The sequence below is a fragment of the Dermacentor silvarum genome, chromosome 4 (assembly GCF_013339745.2).
Source record: "Dermacentor silvarum isolate Dsil-2018 chromosome 4, BIME_Dsil_1.4, whole genome shotgun sequence".
NCBI classification, from domain to species: Eukaryota; Metazoa; Arthropoda; class Arachnida; order Ixodida; family Ixodidae; genus Dermacentor; species Dermacentor silvarum.
The window spans coordinates 170,731,345-170,751,323 of record NC_051157.2 but is presented as its reverse complement, the minus strand read 5'-3'; the positions used below and the strand labels follow the sequence as shown (position 1 = coordinate 170,751,323).

The 19,979-nt window shown below is 54.8% G+C and overlaps 1 protein-coding gene across 1 annotated transcript in view; it reads left to right on the top strand.

The window, feature by feature from the left end:
- LOC119449038 (uncharacterized) overlaps positions 1-19,979 on the top strand; it is a 179,405-nt gene that overhangs the window by 158,258 nt on the left and 1,168 nt on the right. Inside the window, exon 22 of the mRNA XM_049666622.1 lies at positions 11,227-11,422. Coding sequence (XP_049522579.1) covers positions 11,227-11,422 — 196 coding nt within the window. The remainder of the gene's footprint in view (positions 1-11,226; positions 11,423-19,979) is intronic.

The following is a 19,979-nucleotide window of genomic DNA, read 5'->3' as shown; positions in this document are numbered from 1 at the left end:
AAAAAAAAATTATTGGCGTGAAGGTAAGATTTGAACGCTGAACCCCTAGTGCAGTAGCCTGGTGCTCCCCAACCAATTGCCTACAGACGTATGCATGGCCCTCATTTTATGATAACCTCGCGGTTCGGGACACTTGGCGCGGGCGGGACGTCGCATAGGAACAAATAACTTATAATGAGAGCACGCCATTTTACCCCATTCATCCTGTGCAAGCTAACCCGCCACAATAGCTTACTGACGGTAACGTTGCGCTGCTGAGCTCGAGGTCGATGGTTCGAATGTGGCGGCCACATTTTCATGCAAGCGACACGCCAAAACCCTCGAGTACTTAGATTCAGGTTCATGCAGGGGTAAAGAACCCCAGATGGTCAAAATTAATCCGCAGTCTCCCCCTACGACGTGCCTCAAACCAAATCGAAGTTTTGGTGCGTTAAACCACAGAATTTATTTGATATATATTTTCCTCTGGCAGCTGGCGCATTTAGACGGCATAACTGCGCAGCCTTCCGGAACGGCCCAGTTTACCCAGAGCGCTAACTTAAAGATCGGTACTGGTTGGAAACCCCAGTCTGTAACGCTTATTCGATGGAGTGGAATAAATAGTTAAATGCTCTCTTTCCATGTAGAAGATGTCTGCATAAAGTCTATTTTGTGTGTGTGGATAGGTGCCGACTGGGACCTCATTTGTGTAATGGCTAGAGAGATGATTATCTCGAGGTATTTTTATGAGTGCTGCTACACTCGAGCTGTGCTGCCGTTTGTCATGCCTGTTGTCGGCCCTCGAACGCCTTTAAGCCACGTCCTCTTTATGAGGCCCTTTTGTATGTACATGAGAATAAATTTACTTCGATCATTCAAAATTCGGCAGAGCTACGCAAGACTCTTACGTTGGGAATGCGAAAGCATTATAGTCCTTTGGTGAAATGTTTTCGACTCATGTGTTCGACATACATTAAAGTTCTTTCTGTTGATTCGGTGTGTGTGTTTGCGTATACGTTGGCCAAAACCCGCTCATTTTACACACTCATGACGTGACGTCGAAAGTCCATCGCCGTAGACACAGCACGCATGAAATTCGAAGAGCTAGTGACGGGCGGGAGGCAGCGCGCTACAAACACATACATACACACATGACGTGGCGCCACCTCCTTCCCATTGGCTGCGCCGTCACGTGCACAATGACGCACGCACTAGGCCACATCTTTAGTCAGCCATATGACTACCACGTGACGTGCGCATTGACGCACGCACTAGGCGCACCTTTAGTCAGCCCGAACCGTGGAGTGGCCGTGGCGTCGGGGAAGTGGTCGTCTCGCACCCCAGAGCCACAGGTTCGATTCCCACCCAGACTGAAATTTACCAAATTTTCTTTACAGAGCCAATAATTTACTTTGTTTGCAGGAACCTCACTGAGAAATTTGACGGCAATCCGAGCATATTATTACGTGTTTTTACTCTTCCCGCCGTCGGCCATTTTAGTACCATCGCTCGGCCACGACGACGCCGGATTTTCGCGTAATGGGGCACATAATGCTTTCGCATTCGTAAAAGAAATGTCATTTCATCGTCGTCGCTGTCGCACTATCGTCGTCGCCTTGCTACTGCCGTTACTCAGACGCCTCGGTAGCACGCAGAATTTCTTGTCTTACCCAAACATTTTGCATCATCTCGTAACTATTTGCTAAACTCTAAACAATTATGGATAGCCAGCTACATGCAGAATGCCACCATATCACCGATTTCAACATTTTTTATAGTGAGGCATAAATTAATAAAATAAAGCCTCTGCCCGCAACCGATTTCAACAGTACGAGTGTGCGAACATGATGTTTTACTAATCAGGATATCAGGTCACTCAGTGTGTTTGAAAGCTACGCAGTTGATTTGCAGAGCCGCACATGCGCGAAGCATGTGCGGGGCTGTGCAGGTCGGAGTGTACGTTATTGAAAGAACCGCAAGAAGAACCACAACATGCGGCACGCCGTAGTGCGGTAGTCCATATTAATTTTGACCACATGGGTATTTTTAAAGTGCACCTAAATGTAACTACGCAAACGCTTTTGCATGTCATCCCCCATCAAAATGCTGCCGCCGTGACCACCTATGGAAATATAGGAGCTAGCTTTGAAGAGTAAACTTAAAGGATACTATAAGTTTGTCGTATTACGGTGAAGCTGAGTGCGTCGCGATGGTAAGTAGAAAAGAGAAGTAATATGTCCTGTTGAAACACAAAAGAAACCGCGCAGGTGCTCAAATAATACAATATGGCAGTCATGGAAGAGCGGCGCAAAGCGCCCTGAACCACAATAAGAAATGAAGCAGACCATCTCTTCGCGCAGATAAAATAATGCAGTACAGCGTCATATTCGAGAGGCAGACAGCTTGGAGAGAAAAGGGTGGAACTAAATAACAGGAAGTGTAGCCGAGTCATCTAAGACCGCTGAACCAACTGTCCGTAAGAACATGAATAAATGGTTCAAAAAAGGTATCAATCAACGATGTGTCAATCTCAAGAAAACATTCGTTTTATTAGAGAACTCCTGACCAGAAGGCACCAAATAGGAGCCATGCTAGCGGAGCCCTTTGTTTCGTTAAAGCTCGCATTTGGTTTACTGTGCGGAATTGCGAACTTGCTTTTGGTAAAATAGGGCACTGGGGCTTTCACGATGCAGGCAAGAAATATATATATTGTGAGCAAAATATTAATCCTTCATCTTCTTCACCTGTACATAATCATCATCACTGTGCGCGTCGTCTTCGTTCAGCGCGTGGCTCAGCCAAATAAAGGCGACGAGACAACAGCTGTGCTGCTGCCTTACAAAGTGGTGGAGATTGCTTTCGATCCCCTAGACCTTTACGACGTCGAGTTCCACTGGAGCTTCATTCGGGTCGCCATTCGCTCCGCCTGTCCACTGCCATGACCCAAGTACCGCAACCCGGAGCCTCCGGCATCACCCCCGCTGCCCCCCAACCAGCCGCCTCCGTGTGGACCGTTACCGCCCCGCCGCGTGATCCCACTATATTCTATGGTCTCCCGCGCGACGACGTCGAGGACTGGCTGGAGAACTATGACCGGGTGAGTGATTACAACCACTGGGATGACACTCAGAAACTTCGCCACGTCGCCTTCTACCTGTCCCATGTCGCGAAGACGTGGTTCTTTAACCATGAGAGGGCCTTGCCCGATTGAACCACCTTCCAGCACCAAGTCCGGAAGATTTTCGGAACGCCATCCATCCGTTCTGAAGTTTCAAAGCGGCAGCTCGATGCGCGCATGCAACAACCAGGGGAGACGTACACTTCGTACATTGAAGCCGTCCTTTCCCTTTGCCGCCGCGTCGACGCGGCAATGAGCGAGACCGATCGCGTTCGACACATTTTAAAAGGCATTGGACACGTTGCGTTTAACGCACTAGCAGTTAAAAACCCCACCACCGTAGATGATGTCATCGCGACCTGCCAGCATCTGGATACCCTACAAGCCATCCGGTTACAGCCAGACGTCTGTGACACGCGACCTTCTACGGAAGCCGATTTGCGCACGTTGATTCGGGTTCTGATCCGCGAAGAGCTTCAAGCACAAGGCCTGTCGTGCTCTGCTGTTCCTCCAGCTCACTCTACGTCCACTGGGCTACGAGACATCATCAAAGACGAGCTGTCTTCCTTGGTTTACGCTGTACGACCTGACCCTCCGACACCGCCAAATCCGCCACTCACGTACGCCCAAGTTGCTGCCATGCAGCCTTCCGTCGCTCAGCGTGCCCTTCCGGTTCCTCAGAACGACGTCCCAGCCCTTACACCACGTGCACCTGTAATTGCATTTTACACCCCCTGGCGCTCCTCTCGCCCAATCTGTTATTATTGTGGCATTCGAGGCCACATCTCGCGGTTTTGTCGAAAGCGCCAGCAGGACGAACGCCGCGGCTACGATGCTTACGAGAGGGATCTAGTGTCCTTTCCGAGCCAATACGCCGCCCTTCAACACGTTCCTTCTCCCCACCCGCTCCACCCGACGCTCCTCGAAACTACCGTCCAGGACGCCGCCGCTCTCCTTCCCCTCTCCGGCGCTCAACATCGCCTCTCCAGCCAGTCACCCATACCGACTACCACTCGGAAAACTAGATGGTGCAGTTTTTGGAGGGGAAGCTGCATCGCTCGGACAAACAACACCTCCTGAGAGCCCGGCCAATTTGTTATTAGTGTATGCTGAAGGTGTGCCTGTTCGAGCATTAGTTGATACTGGAGCCGCTATTTCTATTATTCATGCCGATTTGTGCTCTCGTCTACGCAAGGTCACTACACATTACCATGGCACTCCTTTACGTAACGCGAATAACCTTACGATACGGCCATCGGCACAGTGTACCGTTCGAGTTTTTATTGATGGGATTCGCCACCATATTCCGTTCGCAGTGCTGACTTCCTGCGCTTATATGCTCATTCTTGGTTGGGACTTTCTTTCTGCCGCTGCCGCTTTCATCTCTTGCCGACAACGCCTTGTCCACATGCGCGAGACCGATGACACCAACAAGGGGCCTCAGTCCCGCCACCGTCTGCGAACCGTAGCCGATTGTGTGGTACCACCTGGCCACGAGCAACTTCTTGTGATTGCTGCCGACGTAATTGACAATGGCGATGTTCTAGTCACCCCATCAGCCCGTTGCCTCTCCAAAGGAATTGCACTAGCGTCGAGTCTCGTTCGATTCATCATCGGCACGGCTCTTCTCACAGTACTCAACGTCACAAATGAGCCGATTTTGCTTCCCAAAGGTGCTGTCGTGGTTTGCGGTGTGGACACACAGCCTGTCTCAGTGATGGCTTCGAGTACTGGTACTGCAGAACCACGCCCACCTGCAGCTGCTGCTCCTGCTACTGCTCTCGCCAGCGCAATCAGTACGGATCTGACTCCGGAGCAAGCACATCAACTACTGGCCTTGTTGTCGAAACATAAATCTTCCTTCGACGTACACTCACCTCTCTTGGGACAGACTTCAGCGGCAACTCATCGCATACACGTCGATGGAAGTTATATTGTCCGCCGTCGACCATATCGCGTTTCTTCCACCGAACGCGAGATAATCGACAAGCACGTTGCCGACATGCTCGAGCGAAATATCATCCGCCCCTCCGCCAGCCCTTGGTCGTCACCCGTCGTTTTGGTGCGCAAGAAAGATGGCTCAGTGCGATTTTGTGTTGATTACCGTGCCTTGAACAAAATAACCCGAAAAGACGTATATCCTTTGCCTCGCATTGACGACGCCTTAGATTCATTGCAAGGCGCGGAATACTTTTCCAGTCTTGACTTACGCTCGGGTTATTGGCAAATTCCGATGCATGAGGCCGACAAGGAAAAAACTGTCTTTGCAACACCTGATGGACTGTACGAATTTAACGTCATGCCTTTTGGCCTCTGCAATGCACCAGCAACCTTCGAACGGATGATGGACACTGTTCTGCGGGGCCTTAAGTGGAAGTCTTGTTTGTGCTACCTTGACGACATAGTCATATTTTCTTCGACCTTCCAACTCCACTTGCAGCGCCTCGATGAAGTTCTGACGTGTCTCTGCTGCTGGTCTTCAGCTGAATACCAAAAAGTGCCACTTTGCCAGCAAGACTATTAAAGTACTGGGCCACCTCGTAAGCAAAGACGGCATTCGGCCTGACCCCGAAAAGATTACCGCCGTCCTCCGCTTTCCGAGGCCCCAACGCTCCAAAGAACTTCGCAGCTTTCTTGGCCTGGCTTCTTACTTCCGGCGCTTCATACGTGACTTCGCTACCATCGCGGCTCCGTTTCACCGACTCCTTCCTTCAGGAACTCCATACGTATGGTCAGACGAGTGCCAAGCGGCTTTTGACACTTTAAAGCGTGCCCTCACGTCTGAGCCAGTGCTTTGTCATTTCGATGAGTCCGCACCCTCTCTTCTCCATACTGATGCCAGCGGCCATGGAATCGGCGCTGTTCTTTTGCAACGACAACGTTTTGAGGAACGCGTGGTCGCATACGCAAGTCGGACGCTAACATCGGCCGAGAAAAATTACACAATCACTGAGCAGGAGTGCCTCGCCGTTGTTTGGGCCATCCAAAAATTCCGACCGTACTTACACGGCCGCCACTTTACGGTCGTGACCGACCACCACGCCTTACGCTGGTTGTCGACGTTAAAGAATTTATCTGGCCGTTTAGGTCGCTGGATACTTCGTCTGCAAGAATATGACTTCGACGTCACGTACAAATCCGGCAAGAAACACAACGATGCAGATGCTCTCAGCCGTTGTCCCTTACCACCGCAGTCCGACGTTCCCGGCCTGCCTCCATCCGTCACCGAGCCTGCACACGCGTCCTCTGCAGTTCTTTCACTCGCCGCTCTCAACGGTCTTCCTTCTTTCCACCCTGAGACGTTCGCGTCCCTCCAACGCGACGACGCTTACTGCCACTCAATTATGGAACGCCTTCACGGCTCATCTCGTCCTCCTAACGCGCGAGCCCGTCGCCAGTTACAGCACTTCAAGTGTGAAAACTCAATCCTCTACCGGTATGTCTTCCACCTCGAAGAACAGCGTTGGGTTCCTGTCGCTCCTCGATCACTCAGAGAACAGATATTGAAGACATTTCACGATGATCCCACGGCTGGACATCTCGGCTTTCACAAGACCTATGAGCGCATCCGCAGTCGTTTTTCCTGGCCTGGACTTGCCACCTGCGTAGCGAAATACGTCGCTTCTTGCTCGCTCTGCCAGCACCGCAAACAGCCCACTTCACCTCCGGCTGGACTGCTGCAACCTCTTCCCTGTCCTGGCGCTCCATTCGCAGTCATCGGGATTGACCTCTACGGACCGCTGCCATTATCAGCTAGCGGCAAGAGATGGGTCGTCACTGCAGTTGACCGCTTGACCAGGTACGCCGAAACAGCTGCGCTACCTTCAGGATCCGCGGAGGAGATTGCGACTTTATTCCTGGAAGCCATCTTTCTACGACATGGAGCGCCACGCGTCCTTTTGAGTGACCGTGGCAAGGCGTTTCTGTCGAAGCTACTTGAGGACGTCCTCCGCACATGCAACACCATCCATAAGACGACTACCAGCTACCATCCTCAGACTAATGGCCTCACAGAGCGCTTCCATCGAACTCTCTCTGACATGATCTCCATGTACATCAACGCTGACCACACCAACTGGGATACCATCCTGCCATTCGTGACTTTTGCCTACAACACCGCTGCACAGCGCACTACTGGCTACTCACCATTCTTTCTAGTTTACGGGCGTCAACCGACCTCTCTCCTTGACGTCTCTTTTTTTGATGCCCCCGTGAAATCGTCGGCGTCAGTGAGTGAGCAGTTAATATCTCGCCTTGCCGCGTGTCGCCATCGCGCCCACCTCCACACCGAGGCAAGTCAACAGGATAGGAAGACTCGCTACGATGCATTTCACCGCGTCGTTCAGTTCATCCCCGGCGATGAAGTGTTATTGTGGACACCCACTCGAGTTCCTGGCCTGTGCGACAAGTTTCAGTCGCGTTATATAGGGCCCTACACTGTTGTAGAGCAAACTTCGCCAGTGAACTACCGCGTCACTCCCGTTGTCACGCCTTCCGATGGCCGCTACGTGGCACAGAAATTGTCCACGTTTCGCGCCTAAAGCCCTTCCAACGACGTACCGCACCGCTATAACCAGCGGCCAGGTTGGCCGCTTTCGCGCGAGGGGGTAATTAGTGTGAGCAAAATATTAATCCTTCATCTTCTTCACCTGTACATAATCATCATCACTGTGCGCGTCGTCTTCGTTCAGCGCGTGGCTCAGCCAAATAAAGGCGACGTGACAACAGCTGTGCTGCGGCCTTACAATATATATATATATATATATATATATATATATATATATATATATATATATGTGTGTGTGTGTGTGTGTGTGTGTATTTGGAAGAATATAGTATACTTGATCGAGTTTACAACACCCTATGAAATGTAGTATATAACTTCATCAAGCTATAGATGGCTTGGAGGGGGTACCGCCAACAAGGATATACTTGCATTGTTGAGGAAAAGCATTAAAGTGCTCGCTCGTACATCTCCTATGACAGTTATACCGCTTTGCTGCATATACATATAGGTAGTCACGAATATAAATATTTGTTTACGTTATAAAAATACATGCAGAGAGGCCAACCCTTTCTCATAAACAAAGGATCTCGCAGTACCTGCTGGCGTATGAGTAAAACAAATTAATCTATTACCACCAACATAAAGCCAGAAGCCCGATATAAATTCTGCAGTACTTTTGGTTCTCACTATATGGCTTGACAACCAGAACGCTAGCAAGTAATCTTGAAAGTGGATATTAATGGTAAGAAAATAGGACATTGTCAACTCGTTTTCATAGAGAAACTCTAATACACCAAGTGTCTATTATCGCACGGACAATAGCTTGTTTTCCTTCCGCTACTGCAGTTTTTTTCTTATACAGTATAATTTAGGTAAGCCGAAATCCATAAATATGCCTGTATATCGGTTCATTTTGTATTGGGATATTGCAAAATAACTGCCATTATTCGGTACCAAATTTCTCGCAACACTCAGTGAACAGAAAAACAGAAGCAAGGTCTAATTTATTTATTTTTAGAAAAAGAAAAAATGTGTTTATTTGGGACGCCTGCCTTCTACGCATACATTGAACGTTAAGAGGAAGCTTTAGCTTGTGCACGGCTCCGATACCACCTATTGAAATACACGTAAAACGCAGAAATGATTTTTTTAGACAACCCCTGGATTAATTTGTTGCAACTGACAGAAAATGTTAAGTTCTAGTTACTGTAGGAAGCGGAATTTTGATTTAGGACCTGAATGTTTTTACAACATTTTCTAAATATTCGAAAAATAGTTCGAAAAAATACGAGCACGAAGTTTACAAATCCGTAGCTCTGCATGAAATACAGATATCGCAGTTCAGCAAACCGCATCCATTAGAGCATAGAAAGAGGAAGAATTTAGTACATTAAATTACACCTTACGATTGTTTCTACAATCTTTACAAGGGTTTCCCAGTAGTCCTATTCACATATTAGTATTATAGTGCACAGGGGCGCATATTATACGACATTTTTCCGATTTAGAGGCATTATTAAATGTTGTTGACATAATTTTTATATCGCTCCTCCTTGCCGCGTAATAGAGTTGCAAATTTGAGAGCTTCCTTTTTATAAATTTTGCAATTTTCTACAATTTTATAACAATTCTACGGCCTAAATAAAAAGAAATCTTCTTCCTACTGCCACTTTAATATACCTTTTCTTTCAAACGTAAAAAAATGTAATCAAATTCGGGGTAGTAGATGCCGAGAAAAGCAATTTCACCATTTCCATGTATTTTGATAGGAGCCACCGAACTCCTTTTAAAAAGAACAAAAAGTCTATACATATTTATTACATAGCATGTAAAGTCCGGATGGCTTGGCAGCACCCCAGTTGTCCCATATATATGGCCGAAATAGGAACGTCTGAAATTTCGGGCACCGTGCAGCACAGCGTTCGATAGTTTGGAGTCCAACAGCAAGCGTTCGTGCTAATTCAGCCGCTGAGTCAAGCGCAAGAGCGATGTTCTTGCTCTATTATATCGCCGGCGCCTAGTATAAATCAAAACTAACCAAGCGTAGTCAATCCAGAAATCTCCTACCGCGCTCACACCAGCTGCTACATGCACGTCTTTATTCTCCACGTGCTTATCAGTGTTAAAAGGGTCTATGACATATAGTTCTGCACCTCTAGGGATCTAGCTTAGAGCACTGCACGGGCTCGGGCTTACCCGAAAGCCCGGGCCCGGCCCGGCCCGTTGGCCGGGTCGGGGTGGGTATGGCAGATTTTGCACGGGCCCGGGCCGGGCTCGGGTATTTTGACGCGGGCCCGGGCCGGGCTCGGACTTTCTGGTGGTGTGCATGTAAGGTGCGGCGAGTTATCCTGCGTGTCTCGATTCTAAAAAACCTGTTTCCCCGGCGCAGCTGGAAGCTCGCAGTGCTACTCCTGTGTATTCCCTTTTCTTCTTCCGTCGTGTTTTGCGCTGTTTAAACAGAATGTAAAACCCCAGAAAGACCGAAGTCGCCTGAAACCAAAGGATGCCATTGTACTCCTTACCTAAATCAATGTAATTAATGCTTTCAGCGCGGTGCGCGTTCGCGACTTGCTAATTCTTCAAAGGCGAATTGGTAAAACGATTACTGGTAAGATAAGATAATTCCTCACGTGGCTGAAATATGGCACTGCGTCTATCAATGATAGCACGCATGTTCTCAACCGGCCGCCTAGCAGCAGCGCATTACGCTGCACCATGGACAAACGAGAAGCTTTCTTTCTCCATTTACTCCATCCATGCACTGCGCTCAGGACCTGTCGTGGCGTGGAGATCAGTGGTCGTGGCTGCACTTCGGCTAGAGTGTACTAGAACACGGTTGAGTGGGACGAGCGGCTGGGGCGGCGCATGCTTTGCAGTGAGGCGCCCGACGTGGAAAAATACTGTGGCGGCGTGGCGATAGAAGTGGATCGGGCCGCATCAAAGTCGCGCCGTCGGAAACTTTTGGCGATACTGCTCGGCCGGGTCATTCGTACTACTTCGCGCGCTGGTATTTGCGTTCATACCGCTAAAATAGTGTTCACAATTTCATGTTACATGTATTTATGCCTTAAGAATAAATTCATTTCTTTCTCTTCTTTATTTTATTTTTTTAATGCCACTCGGTGGTCTTTTTCGGTCTCGGGCCGGGTTCGGGCCGTGCTCGGGCCTTAGGTAAAGGGGTGGCGGGCCGGGCCGGGCGGGTAACCTAGATTATTTCCGGTCCCGAGCCGGGCCCGGGTCTCGCCATAAAACTTATGGTCGGGCTCGGGCGGGTAGCCCGTCGTAAAATCGTGCCCGGGCCGGGCCCGGGCTGAAAAAATCGGCCCGTGCAGTGCTCTATGAATCTAGCTCAATAAACAGAACTCTTCTTAATCAGAGCATAATTGTACAGTCCTTTGTGGTTTTGTTTAACGAGGTTGTACTGCAACAACTAAGTTGTACATTTCCCCGCAGACACAACCAATACGAATTGTTTGCCTCATTCGTTATCCTCATTTATTACAACATTTATACATGACGCACTGGAAGTATCGTCAGTGATGCGTGGGCAGCTTACTCTTGTTTGCCGAGTGACATGCTTTGCCTGGCTGAATGGCGTGACGTTTTGCGCGTGTGGCTGCAGTGCAACCAACCTAGGACCAAGGACGCCGGGCCCGCTGCACTCCAGGCCGCTGTGGGGAGCGCCCACTGCCGGAATCCACAGAGCTGCAGCCGGCGAAGCAGCAAGACGCCTAGCAATTTGCGTTCATTACGTGCAGGACCCTTTGAAATCATCGCGTTGCGAAATTTCACTTGTGCGCTTTCTTTGTCAAATATCAGCACGCACACCATTAGGTTGTTTATCGAATTGTGTTCTCTTATAGTTTATTTTGCCTGGTATTATGAAACTTAATCCGACGAAAAGAGACGGCCCTGGTGCATTTTTTTTTACTTTTGGCAGAATTTCCAGGGCCCGCGTCCTACTCAACCAACGCTCCTTATTTCATTTTTTAACCACATATCTGCAATAGGAAGAACCTCTTTCTGGAATTTCGTTTACTTCCGTTGATGATAAAAAACTTGGAATAAATATCTACGTTTATTTGTCGACTGATTATGTATTTTATTCCTTTTGTATTGGGAGATAAATGCGTGAGAAGGGGTAACTACTGCACAAGCAAATTCAGCAGTTCTCATTTTTACCGTACGCTAAGAAAACCATCACATGAAAGAAACACGAAAAACAATTTACGTATGGGCCGTTCCCATAATATTTTAACAAATTACCGATTAAAAAAACGAGCTTCGTGGAAGGTAAGGCCGGTATATTTATATTCGGTACATAATAAATTGATGCCGAACAGCTCCCACGCGTTGTTCCATTAACCACATAAATTATTTACGATTCTACATAACAAAGAAAGTAATATCAAATTCAATACGTTTGTTCTCTAAAGTACTCAGAAAACAGATTGCAAACAGACACTATTGACCCTTTTCGCGGCGATCCCGTGGGCGCTGCCATGTTTGATCACGTGGTGACGCGTCAATTGCTTGCCTCAACTGCCTCCGCTGCCTCCTTGTTTGCAATGGAAGTGTATGACGCCGGCGCGGCTTAGAAAACCTCTGTTTTGGGAGATATCGTAAACGGTGACTGGGTGAACGACACGAAGCTTTGATCACAGCTTCAGAGGACATGCAAAAGCGCTTTCGGAGCTGATTAAGCTATGTTCAAACGGCGCAAGTAGCGTATATTGTGCTTGTTCTAAAGGCGGGGCTAAATATGTATTTCAAGCTATCCAAACATTCCGCTCATGAATTGAATCAGGATTAGTGTGTTTTGCTCTTTGTACTTTATTTGGCAAATATTTTGAAGCAGCGGCTTGTCAGTTTCTGACACAGTGAAGTTCCTCGGTGCAGCCACTATCTTATTATTTTCTGCCTAATCGCTCGCGGTTGTGCTCAGTTCCGATAGATTTGTTCTTGCTCCGCACAAGGCTTCAAACGTAGCTGTTCTGCACATTGCAATACCTTGTAGCAAATGCGTATTATCGCGAATAACTCGCTTACTCTTGTGGACCTTCACGACACATTCAGTTTCGGCCATTCGTGTGCTATCGATGTAGTATCGTCACTTATTGTGCGTATATATTCAAGTGTGCGCCCATTCACTTATTCTTGACACGTTGGCGAAAGAGTGGATGTAAGTTTCCGTGCTGGTTGGGGTAGATGTGCTTAAATACTGTGCGCGAAACCTACTGTGACAGGAGGCGGCGCTACTCCCGTTATAATTGCATAAAGAGCAGTACGCACTCTTGCCGACGTACCGGGGCTGAAGCCCTTTCTTTGAAGGTAAGCAAAACAACGCAGGCGGATGAGCAAATTTGCGTATCCTCGTGGAGAGCCGTACATCTCAAAGTGCCGGAAACACGTACGGACAATTGCAGCAGCGGTCCGCGAACTTGGTCCCACATATTCATTATATTCCTTAATATCCCAGTCACTATTTTTACAGCCAACTACGGCATACGTCTTCAATGCACATGATTCAAACCAGAGTGAATAGAGCACAGTGCGCTAGCGAAAACTCAGTAGCATTTCCGACAGCTGATCGCACAGAAGCAAGGTAGAAGCGGTGATGGTTTCGTATTCGTGCGCGGTCGCTGAGGAGAGGTATGGCGCGTAAAGCCCCTATATTTATAAAAGTAGCGCCATTCTTAGTTCTTGCCGCCACCGCGCTCACCCCGGCGCTTCCTCCTCGCCCTCTCTTAGCCGCCTCCTGTCGCCCCAGCCTCCTCCGCTCGAGTTCGCCCTGACTGTCGAAGAGAGAGGTTGTGTTGCGTCTCGCTCCGACGACCTCGCCTCGCCAGTCGCGCCTAGCTCTTCTCCCGTGCGGTCGTGCCTGCACATCGCCCCGGCGTGTGCTGCACGAGCCGCGTGGCTCACCATCGTCGGCGACGTCACCTGCAGCCGCGCACGATTTGCGCGTCCCAACGCGCAACCCTGTGTGTTCCCTGCGGGCTTGCATCGTGCGACGAGTGGATTTGCTTCAGTGTTGTGCTCCGCGAGTGGCGTTCCCAACCCGACATCTGTGCCGCGTCCCCGGCTGTGCCGCCTCGTGCGCGCATCGCGTGGTCGGTGCTGTGCGCGCGACGTGCGTGTAGTGTGTCTGCCCCCTGTGACGCGCGGTTCGCGTGTTGACTGCGGAGCCGAACGGCATGGAGGGCTTCCGCAGGCCAGGAGAGCGCCCGCCGCGCGCGGGCCATCGTCGAAGTGCGAGCGCGTCTCTCGCGACCTTTGTGCCCGTGACGCTACAAGCGTCGCGTGAGCGAGGCGAACTAGAGGTGCGCGCCGCCGAGATCGTGGACGCGTGGATAAAGAAACAGGCCACCACCACCCAAGCAGCTGCCGCCGCGGCCGCGCCCGCCGTCACCGAGACACACGTGGCGCCGGCTAAACCTTCCCCGCAAGCGAGCCTTCCCCCTCGGAACAGGACGCCGCCATTGCTGCCATGGCGAGCACCCCGCTGCCCCCATCCGACGACGAGGAGGCCATGGACTCCTCCTCCTCGCGCAAACGCATGCGCGAAGCAGAGAGCGAGGAGGAGGAGCAAACCGGTCGCCGCAGGCTGCCGCCGCCGACCGCCCCACCTTGCCCGGAGAGCAGGGACGACGGCGACGCCATCTCCCGGCGCCCGAGGGACTCAGCCGCCTCCTCGTCATCGCCCGCGGCACGAGATGGCGCCCCCGCCGATCCGCCGGCTGCGCTGGCTCTCCTGCTCCTCTCGACCACCAGCGCCGCCCCTCGGACGCCCGGCGAGTCGTCCGCTGCCTCCTTCGCGCTCTCACCGAGGGAGGGCGCGCGCATCAACACGGTCGCTCCTCCGGCTGCCGGTGAGGCTGGCGCGAGCTCTCCTGCGTCGTCTGCTACGGCGGATGCTCGTGACGCGCCCGAGTCTGTGCCGTTGGGGCTCGCGCACGATCCCCGAGCAGACAGAGCCCCAGCCGGTCCGACGCAGCACGACCTCGCCCACCCAGCGGCGAGGTTCCTGAAGGATCCCCCCCACCACACTCTACCGAGGCAGGAGGGGAAAAACAAGAAGCAGAAGAAGGCGGGGAAAAGCTCTGCACCCAAACAGGCTTCCCCCCCTGCTGCCCCTCCGGCCCCGACGCCCACTCTGGAGGGCTCCGGCACACCCACAGCAAAGGCTGCTGCACAGGAGGCCCCAACCACCCATGCACCACCAGCTGAGGGCTTCCAGCTGGTGCTGTCCAAGGCCGATCGCCGCCGCGCAAGGGCACCAGTGAGTGCTGCCATCCCGGTGAACCCCGCGGTCATTGGCACGGCCCTCTTCCGCCCATCTGTGGTGGGTGGCACTTTCAGAGGAGCACCACGCCTCTCTCTTGCGGCGGTGCTCTCAGCGCGGCCAGGTGTTGCCGCTGTGAGAGTCAATCACAGGCGCAACATCGTGGCCGCCGACGCCACCACCCAGAGGTGCTTGGAGGAGCTGCTGGCCACCACGGAGCTCCGGGGAATACCGGTGACTGCCCGGCAGCCTGCCGAGCGAGGCAGGAGCACTGGATTTGTCCACGGCGCCGACGGCATCCCCGCAGACGCGGACCTGCTGGGGGCCATCGAGTCGGGAGTCCCAGTGCTGGCTGCTACCAGGGAGGCCAACACCATCACCATCCGGTTCGCGGGGCCGGTCCCCCCTGAGCATGTGAGCCTCTACAAGCTCCGGTTCAGGGTGCGACCGTCCAGACCGCGTCCACTGCAGTGCCAGCAGTGTGGCCGCTTTGGGCACGTGGCTGCCTCCTGCGACTCGCCATCCAGCTGCCGTCATTGTGGGAGGTCTCACGAGCAGGGTGACAGCTGCCCCAACGCGGCCCACTGCCGCAACTGCGGTGGCCACCACCCCGCAAATACTCCTGCCTGCCCCAGGTGGCAGGAGGAACGCAGGGTGGCCACCATCTTGGCAACAGCGCCTGCTCCCCTCTCCCGCCGGGCAGTCCGCGCTGGTGTCCGGGAGGAGAACCTGCGGGCCAAGGCCACCTCAACGCCTGTGCAAGGCCTGTCTTATGCACAGGCACTGGCCGGCCTCCCACAGGCGCCCCAGCAGAAGGCAGCCCCCCCCGGACGGCCACCCACACCGGCCCCACGGAAGCAGCGACGCCAGCCGCCAGCCACCCCTGGGAGCGAGCCCACCACAGCCCCAGCATCACTGGCAATGCCTGGCCCGGACCCTCGGGACCAGATCATTGCCAGCCTGCAGCTCGCCCTGAAGGCCATCGGGGAGATGCTGCCTGCCGAGAGCCCCCTCCGAGCCATCTGCCTGCAGGCAGTGGCAGTCCCGACCACAGTCAACCAGCATGGCTGATCCCTCACCAGCCACAGCTGGGAAATGCCGTCGCCGCCCGAGTGTTCTCCAATGGAACACCAACTCACTGCGGCGGCGGCATGCAGAGCTGTGCGCGCACCTCCTGCGGTGTGATTTCGACGTCCTCGCACTGCAGGAGGTGTACACTGTGGCCGAGGACCTGCGGCTGCCGGGATACACGGGCTACTCTGGCGCCACCACCTGCTCGACGCAGAGCTGCACGGACGCTCCCTGCCTGCAGGGTGCCCACAAGAAGGGGAAGCCGAGGACTGCCATCTACGTCCGCAGCAGCCTGGCCCACTCGGTGACCCCAGTCTCGGACGTCGTAGGCGGCGCCATGGAGTGCTGTGCTGTCACGGTACGCCTTGACAGACAGGACACGACTGTGGCGAGCGTCTACGTTCGTCCTGGACAACAGTGGGACCCCTCCAGCCTGGTGCGGCTTGCAGCACGCCTCGGCGGACATGCAGTCCTGTGCGGTGACTTCAACGCCCACCACACCGACTGGGGCAGCCGCAGGTGCACCCGCCGAGGCAGGGACCTCTGCAACGCCATCAGCCGAGCAGGCCTGGTGGTACTCAACAAAGGAGGACCCACGTACGTCCGCCGGGGGGTGAGCACAGCCATCGACCTCTCCCTCACCACCGAGCAGCGCTCCTATGACTGGGCTACAACTCCCGACACTTGGGGATCTGATCACTTCCCCATCTTGATCACCCCCGGGTGTGGGAGAAGGCCGAGGTCACGAACATACCACGTCACAGACTGGTCCCTGTTCAGGAAGCGCTGCAGTGAGTTGGAAGATGGCTGTGACCTCCTGAGTGCCATCATAGAGTGCGCCCAGGCAGCCACAGTCCAGTGCTCTGCTCTGCCCGATACTCCTGCCCCGGATCTGCTCCTGCTCAACCTCCGTGCGTCCAGGCGACGCGTGGAGCGCCGAGCAATCCGGACGGGCAATGCAGAGCACTGGACCGAATACAGGAGAGCGGATGCCCGCTGCAGACGACAGGCCAGGCGCAGAAGGAGCCAGAGCTGGGGGAGCCTCTGCGCCACCATCGAGAACCGCTCCAAGGGCCCCCTGGCCTGGCGCCTCCTAAAGTCCCTGACCGGCAGGAAGGTCAACCGCCACCCCGTCCTCGCGGTGGCTATCTCGCTGGGCATCAGCGAGGCGGCCCTGGCGGAGTTGCTAGCGGACCACTTCGCCCCCCCGGCTGCCCTCGCTGCGGCCATCCTGCCGGTCGGACTTCCCCCTGCCAATCCGCCTACCTGCCTGCTGGAGCTGCATCCGGAGTGGGCGACCAGCCAGATCGCGGCCATCTGCCAGGACCCACTGACTCTCCACGAGCTGCAGATGGCCCTGAGGAGGGGCAAGCGTCGCAGTGCACCGGGAGCAGACGGAGTGACACTCCAGATGCTCCGCAACCTGGCCACCAGTGAGCAACGACGCCTGCTCGACTGCTACAACAACATCTGGTGGTCAGGACAGGTGCCAGAGGCCTGGCGCACAGCCATCGTGGCCCCCATCCTGAAGAGCAATAAGCCGGCTAACGAGCTGTCCTCATACCGACCGGTCTCTCTCACCTCCGCTGCCTGCAAGGTGATGGAGGCCATTGCTCTGGCACGGCTCGAATGGGTGGCCCGCGCCTGCGGGTTCCTCGCGGACCAGCAGACAGGCTTCCGGCGCCGAAGGTGCACTGCGGACTCCATCGCAGACGTCGTCTCCACCCTGGAGGACGCCAGGGCCAGCGGAGACCTCGCCATGCTCCTCCTCATCGACGTCAAGGGGGCGTTCGATGGCCTCCCACATGCGGTCGTCCAGCAGGCTCTGGACCTCCTGGGCATTGGCGGCAACCTGCGGCGGTTCCTGTCATCGTTCCTGAACGACCGCACCCTCAGGGTCCGCGTGGGCCATGCAAGGAGCACTCCCCGTCCGGTCGCAGCAGGCGTACCACAAGGGTCAGTGGTGAGCCCGTTTCTCTTCAACCTCGCCCTGGCCCGGTTGCATGCTGCACTGCCGACCGACCCTCACTACAAGGTGGAGTGCTCCATCTACGCGGATGACATCGCCCTGTGGGTGCGGGGACCGCCACAGTCAAGCCGCCACGTGTGCCTGGCCCTCCAGAGAGCCCTGGACACCACGGCCGCCTACCTGGGAAGCATCGGACTCTCGGTTTCGACGGGGAAGACGGTGGCCCTCCTCGTCCACCCGAGAGCAGCGGCACGGCGCTCAGCTCCCCGGCTGCAGCTGGAAGGCGTGCGCATCCCATGGAGTACGACTGTGTCGTACCTTGGGCTGCGCATCGACCACCGGCTAACCTGGCGACCGGCAGTCGGGGCCATGCAGACCCAGACCATCAGGGTCCGCAAGGCCGTGTCGCAGCTCCTTGCTCATGGAGAGGGCTGCTCGGTGAAGTGGGCCCTGCGGCTCTACGAGGCGGCGGCCACATCACGCCTGCGGTACGCCCTCCCGCTGGTGGCGCTGCCGCCACGCCGCCTCGAAAAGTTGGAGCTGCAGCACCGGGCGGCCATCCGACTCTGCCTGGGCGTCCCCCGGAGCTCCCAGATTGCCGCTACCCTTGCGGAGGCTGGAGCATGGCCCCTGTCGCTCCTCTTCCTGCAGCAGGGGCTGAGGCACGTCGACCGCCTCCACCATGCTCCTGATGGCAGAGGCCTGCTGCGTCGCCTCCAGTCCCGGCCTTCCTCAAGGATGGGTCAGCTGTGCCGCCTCTACGAGGAGGTGGTTGGCAACCCACCGCCGAATGCGGTACAGCTGCCCCCACCGCAGAGGCCTCCTGTCCCCATCGCCACGGAGCTGCCCGGGATTTCGAAGAGGCGCTCACCCGCTTGCGCCCTGCAGCAGACGGCCGCCTGCCTCCTGGACGAGACCCTCGGAGACCACCTCCTGGTGTACGTCGATGGTTCGGTGGTACCGGACACCGGCTCTGCCACGGCGGCCTGCACGGCACCAGCCCTGCAGAAGAGCAGGCAGTGTCGACTGCCCAGACACGCCAGCTCGACTGCAGCGGAGGTGGCAGGCCTCCACCTGGCCGTCGACCTACTCTCTGAGGAGCTTCCTGGGGTACCAGCGGCCATCCTCTGCGACTCCAGGGCAGCCCTCCTCGGCCTGCAGAGGCCAGAAAGCGCCAGCCTTGGAGTCGCACTGCTGTCTACCCGGCTGACAGCGCTGCAGGACGCAGGCCACCCGGTGTCCCTGCACTGGATCCCCGCCCACGTAGGGATCCCGGGCAACGAGGCAGCCGACACCCTGGCGAAGGACGCCCACCACACCACTGTGCCCCTCAGTCGGGCCGTGACGGAGGGCGACTTCACAGGACTGAGGCTGCGGCGACACCTGGCGACCCACCACCCAGACAAACGGGTGGCACTGGGATGCCCCCCACGACCACTCCCCCAGCGAGGCCTGGCTCGCAGGGAGACCTCGCTCCTTCTCCGGCTCCGCATCGGCTGCAGCTGGACGGCAGCACGCAGCTACCGACTGGGACGAGCGACGTCCCCGGCCTGCAGCTCCTGCGGGGAGCCGGAGACGATCGAACATCTCCTGCTGGCCTGCCCGGCGTACCTCCAGCAGCGGGGCCCACTCCTGCAGGAGTTTCCGCCGCCTGGGCCTCCCCTGTGGCAAGGAGGAAGATCTCCTCTTCCCCGGCCGACACCACCTTTCTGCACTTCGAGGCGTCGTGGAGTTCCTTGACTCGTCAGGGCTCTCCGCACGCCTCTAAGGACATTTCTACAAGCGGGAAGGCCTCACGGCCTCCCACTCCACCCCGGGCCTGACCGGCCTGGCACAACACCCCTGCAGACTCTGCAGCACGCCAAGGCCTTCCATCTCGGCCTGATACGTGCCGCCTATGCCTGCCGGTTTTGCTTCGCCCAGCCATGGCGTCTCCACTCTATCCCTTCTTTCGCTTCCACTTACCCCTCCCCGTTGGCGCTGAGCCGTGCTCCCTCAAGGGCTGCAGAAGATAGCGCCAACCTTTCCCTTTCCCTCAAGAACCACTTAA